At 62.8% G+C, this 5,791-nt stretch overlaps 1 protein-coding gene across 1 annotated transcript in view; it reads right to left on the reverse strand.

Moving 5' to 3' along the window:
* Positions 1–1,231: 1,231 nt before the first annotated feature.
* TNRC18 (trinucleotide repeat containing 18) overlaps positions 1,232–5,791 on the reverse strand; it is a 76,179-nt gene continuing 71,619 nt past the window's right edge. The window contains exons 28-31 of the mRNA XM_012731632.1: positions 5,606–5,785; positions 2,840–3,076; positions 2,649–2,723; positions 1,232–2,354 (exon numbers count right to left, since the gene is read on the reverse strand). Coding sequence (XP_012587086.1) covers positions 2,148–2,354; positions 2,649–2,723; positions 2,840–3,076; positions 5,606–5,785 — 699 coding nt within the window. The 3' untranslated portion in view covers positions 1,232–2,147. The remainder of the gene's footprint in view (positions 2,355–2,648; positions 2,724–2,839; positions 3,077–5,605; positions 5,786–5,791) is intronic.

Genomic DNA, 5,791 nt, shown 5'->3' on the forward strand with positions numbered 1-5,791 from the left:
CCCCCCACCCCACACAAGACACTCCAACCCAGTCCTGAAGCTGAGCAGGCCCTGGGCTCTCCCCACTAGCACTTGTGGGATTTGCGCAAACTCCCATGTTGATCCCTTCTCTGATGTGAGTCCCATGCAGGTGCCCTGGGAAGGGCTGGGCCATGCTCCCGGCCGGCAGCTGGGACCCAGAGGCAGGCACCATTCATCTGGACCCAGGCCAGCCCGCACCCCCGCCACAGCCATCGCCGCCAAGGGGCTGGTTCCCGGCCCCCTGGCTGGTGCCCTCTGCACAGGAGGACCGGACACGAGGTGGCGTCCTTCAGTGAGTGCTGCCGTGTGCAGCACAGCCCAGGACGTCATCACGCTTCGGCCACACTGACCTTTGCGCGGGGCCGGGAGAGAGCCTGTGTGGGGGCGATTAGGAGCTGGCTGCGGGGGGTTGGGGGGGCGGTACCAGGACCATGCCCGGCCTCTGTGGACATCCACAGGCAGGCTGCCATCCGGACCAGCAGCACTGTGGCAGGTACAGGCGTGGCTGGAAGAACTCAGCTCCACATTCCCAAAGGAAAGGAAACTGCTTGGGAGAGGACTGTCTGGCTGCACCCCCACCCCCGGCGGCCGCAGGGGGGCTAATGCATCTCCTGTGCCTTAAACCAGCTCAAACTGCCACCGCCACATGTGGTCAGTGGCCACCATGTGGGCTGCACACAGTCCCGTCCGCCTTTGCCGCCCAGGCCTGACGTCCCAGCCCCCCAGGAAGGGCTGTAACCAGGACCAAGGCCACCCCGCCCCCGAAATGAATCACTCCAGACAACAGTGCTTTTCCAATTATAACTTTTTCTTTTCTTTTCTTTTTTTATGAAAAATCACACAGAATTCGCCAACAAACAAAATTCCAAAAGAAACTTAAAAAAAAAAAAGAAAAACAATAATTCCCCCCAAAAACAAAACCAAAGTCTGGCTTTTCCTTCCCTTAAGATTGTCTGGACGAGGCCTCCATCCCCAGAAAGGTGGGGGCTGGTAAGTGCTTTCGTGGGCGGGGGCCGCAGACAGGCCTGTGCCTCGGCCTCCCTCCTCCTCGTGCTGGGGGCAAGTACAGTACACGTGGCCAGGGGCGGGGTGTGCTTGGGACAAGGAGGGCCGTGAAGCTGGGTGCTAGACACTCACAATCTAACAGGAAATAAAAAATAATATTCTGCACGTCAGAAGGTGTTCGCTTTTTTTTTTATAGTTTCATAGCTATTTTTTCACAGTTTTAAAAAGTTTATATTTATATATATTTATATATATTTATCTTTATATATATAATTAAAAAGTTGACTCCATTTAAAGGCGTATGATACAGGGGAAGAGTCTCTTGGTACAATAAAACTGTACAGGTTAAGAACTGCCCTCCTGGTGGCCCGTGGGCGGGCGGCTGCGTGTGGCCGTGAGATCAGCACCATAGGGGAGTCTGTAGTGTGAGGGTTTGGCCAGGCGGGGCAGGCCCTTGCTGGGGCCTCAGGGCACACGGCCCCTCCACCTGTCCAGCTCTCGGGGTTCCACTCTCACCTGGTCTGTCCCCAAGTCCGGCCATCCTGAAAGGGCGGAGGCCAGACCCCTGGCAGGTGCCCAGGGCAAACCTGGTTGGTGCAGCGGGTGGGCATGGAATCACCCCCATGACGGAAGGAGGCTTGAGGTGGGCTCCATGCTGAGGGGGGCCAGGCACTGGGCCCCAGGGAGGATGCACAATGGTGGGACTCCCAGGGTGAGCCTCCGTTTGGGTCCTCAGAAACCCTTCCCACCAAATCCCCCATCAGCGTCAGCCTGGGGGTGCTGGTCCGGGGTTGGGGGCTGACCCGACCAAGTGCTTACAAGGTGCTGGAGGGAGGCCTCTGAGGGGGCGGGGCAGAGCCATACCCTGATAGCTGAGAGGAGCCCCTGTCTCGATGGGGCGCTGCGGGGTTCGGGGGGGGGGCTGGAGACGTGTACACGTGTGTACACACGTGCATGCATACGGGCGCACACGTGTACACACTCACTCATGCGCCAGGGCATCCACGAGCACACTGCATGCACACAACCAACGCACGTGGCCCCTGGCCGTGGCAGTGATGGTGAGGGGCCTGCTGGCCCTCAGGGCGCAAGGCAGCTGGTGGGGCGCCGGGCACGGGCATTCAGCAGAGCACGGGCACACCATCGGTGGAGAAGATCATGCCTGTGGTGGGCTCGTACGTGCCCGCGAGGTAGTACAGGCCCTCGCTGTCCTGGTACTTCTTGGTCTTGAGCATCTGCTCGTACTGCTCCAGGCCCACCACCAGGCACTTGTGCGACACTGTCTGCACGTCATTCTCGTCCACGTGCGAGGACTGGTACAGGGCACGCTGTGGGCACGGCGGGTGGGCAGTGTCAGGGCAGGGGAGGGCAGGGGCGCCCCCCAACACAAGGACCAGAGAAAATCCTGTGGGTGCGTACCCACAGACAGAGACACCCCCAGGACGCTGAGAGACAGAGACCCCCCCAAAGGAACTAAGGACGAGGATGCACAGAGGCCGGAAGCGACGGGAACAGAGCTGCCACCAGGGAGACAGGGACCAGGAAAGGGCAGCTGGGTCAGAGGAGCGGAGCGAAGCCAGCCCCTCCCAGGGCTCCGGGAAGGGCCGCCTCCGCCCTCCTACCTCCATGAAGTCCTTCCTCTGGCTGGAGGCCCGCAGGGCTGCAGGGAGGCTGCGGCCGGACTTCTGGTCCCAGAGCTGTGTGCGCAGTGAGGGGCAGGGGTGAGCCACCTCCGGGCCTCTGGGCCCAGCCGGCGCCGGTGGGCTCTGGCTCTGCCCACCCCGGCCCCCCGGGGCACCTGCCCGCGGCTCACCTGGCCCTCGTGCAGGCGCTTGCCCGGGCTGGTCTCCTCGGGGTGGTAGAACCACTTGACCTTCACCACCATGTTGCTGCCCCACGACTCCCACATGCTCTGGATGCGGCCGATGTAGGGCAGGTTGGGCCGGCCGGCCGACAGGAAGACGGCGCAGTCCCCGATGCGGATCATCTCCTTGCCGCGCACGATGGCCTTGTAGAAGAGCTTGCGGGCCTTACCCTTCATGCCACGGCGCTGGGGGACGGGGGGCGGGGGTCAGGCACAGGCATGCACCACCAGGTCCCTGCCCGGGCAGCTGCTGCCACCCAGAACCCCTTTCCTGAACCCTGGGGGACCTGAAGGGGGGGCAGGAGGGGGAGCCAGGGAAGAGCCCCTCTTGCATCCCTTTGGCACTGAGCCTCCAGAAGGAATCCAGCTCAACGACAGGCCCTGCAGCTAGGAGACTTCCCACACGCTGATGCCAGGTTAGCTTAAGACGCCCTAAGGGGCCCACAGACACCTCACACCCACTGTGAGCATGGCCCTGGGCCTCTCGCTGGGTCCCGACACTGGCCTCCTAGGCCAAACCAGTTCCCTCTCTGCCACCCCCCACCCTGTCCGCACAGGCCAGTGAGGTCCCGGAGGCCAAGGGGTCCTCGACAGCCTTACACCTCTGACACATCCCTGGGGCCACAACAGCTCTCCAGTGAGATGGCCTCAATCGACAAGCCACAGGCCGCGTGGACTCAGCCCCGCAAGTGGCCCAGGCAGGGATGAGGGAGCCGAGGGTGTGAACCCCGGCACGGCCCACTCTCCCTGCGGAGGAGGCCACCTCGGTCCGAGTCAGGAGCCTGCAGGACCGGCGAGGGGCCTGCGGCCGAGGGGTGTGTATTCACTCAGCCGGCACTTCGCGCGGCCTCCCCGGGGCCTCCTCAGCCTTCCCGCGGCCTCCCCGGCCTTCCCGCGGCCTCCTCGGCCTTCCCTGGGCTGCGGCTAGGTCTGACATTTCCGTCAGCAGTCTCTTTTCTACCTTGAACTCACTGGCTTCCCGGAAGCAACGCACTTTTTAATGTCCATGTCACTCATTTCTTATATATCCTGTGAACTGCTAAAATTCTTTCCAGTCAAGGCGCGGTGTCAACAGGCTCCGGGGGGGTCTAGGGTCCCCAAACTGACTCTTTGGCGGCAGTCACTTTTTGGGGCGTCGAGCCTTTCTGACATGCCCCTGGTTCACCAGGCTTCCTGTGAGGCTGAATCCACCCCGGGATAGGACAGGATTCCCCCTGGCCAGTCCAAACACCCAAGTCAAACACTCCACCCACTCTGGCTTGAGCCCGGAGAGCAAGGCTCTTCCTTTCTACTACCATTTCTGAGCCGGCAGAATGGAAGCTGCTAGGGCTTCGTGTCAAAGAGGGGACGGTACTATTGCAGGAAAGTCCAGCGCACAAAGGAGGGAGACAGGATCACAGGACACAGACCACACACGGGGGTCTGAGGCAGCCTGACTCCCCAGCACCCAGCTCGACCTGAAGCCTGGCCCTGATTTTTCTGTTAACAAGTCAGCACGTTCGGCCCTGCGCTTAAGTGGACTGCCGTTAGGTTTCTGCCCCGGGTAGCTGTACGAACCCTCCCTCACGCTGGCACTGACACCAGAACCTGCAAATGGCTGAAGCCGGAGCAACGAAAGCGTCACGAGCAGGTGCAGGTCAGCAAGGACGTGACAGCTGTCCTTGGCTCAGAGGGCTCCCTCCTGGCTATCCACACTCAGTGAAGCACCTGCTGGGATCCAGACTCGGGGGGCTGGTCTGGAAGGCCTGGACACCGTCTGTAGCCTGCAGGGATGTGGCTACGAGGTCTGTGTGTTCAGCCTAGCGCCCGAGAGGTTTAGGTTCCCGGCAGGGTCAGGCAATTCTAAAGAGCCCTGGAAGTGCATCCTGGGGAAGACTGACTTGGCCTCTCCACTTGGGGTTCTAACTGCCCCTGAGTGGGCAGGAAAAGCCCTAGCAAGCGACTAAACACACAGAAAAAAAAATCTGAATTCAAACAATTTCCTGGCCTTACTGACTGACTTGTTGGACACCAACTTGATGCAAATATTCCAGAAACACCCCAAGCTCTTCAGAGGGGCACTGCAGTCCACCTGCCAGTGCTAAACCTGCCCCAGTGGGACCTGGTCCCCACACCCCCGCTTCTCAGGAGGGCGTGTTGCTCAGGCGGCCACGTGCTCATACACACGCGGGTGCCCCACCGTGTGCTGCGTCCTCGCGCGAGGGCGTCGACCGCCCCCGGTGGCCCCACAGTGGCCCGGGGGTGCCTTCTGGACAACCACGGGTCCAGACCTGGCCAGGGACCTGCCTTTGGCCGCATGCCCAGCTCAGGTGAGGGCACCGGGTCCCGTGCGGCCCTGACAGGCCTGCGAACCCGGCAGGTGGAGCCTGAGCCGCCCCGCTGCAGGCAGCGGGCGCAGAGTGAGGCCCTGCAGCGACAGGCTGCGTGGCCGAGCCCTGCGGCGGCCGGCGCCGGAGGAGCCGTGTGGCCCACACGTCCCTGCGACGGCTCCACCCCTCGTCCTGGGGCCTCTACACACGCGCTCGGGGCGGCTCCACCCGGGGTCTTGGGAGCGGAGACCTGGGGCGCCCTCGGACGAGGGGAGACCCCTGCTCTGCAACCCCACCCCGCTAGGGCGGGGCTGCGGGGAGAGCCCGAAGGCGCCCCGCAGGGAAAGGAGGCGGCAGCGGCCAGCCTGCAGGAGGGAGACCAGGTCCCCAGGCCCCGCCCGGCTACCTGGGTGGGTTTGCCGAACCACTTCCAGAGCTGCCGGGCGGGCAGGAAGGCGGCGATCTTGGGCCGGTTCTCCACCGACGGCAGGCGCTGCCTCTTGGCCAGCTCCTTGGTGGTGGGGAGGTGGACGCCCTCTCTCTTCTTGGGCCGGCTCTTGGCCCCGGCACCCACCTGAGCCTTGGGCTGCAG

The sequence above is a fragment of the Condylura cristata genome, unplaced genomic scaffold (genome assembly GCF_000260355.1).
Source record: "Condylura cristata isolate star-nosed mole 26May11 unplaced genomic scaffold, ConCri1.0 scaffold00032, whole genome shotgun sequence".
Lineage (NCBI taxonomy): Eukaryota > Metazoa > Chordata > Mammalia > Eulipotyphla > Talpidae > Condylura > Condylura cristata.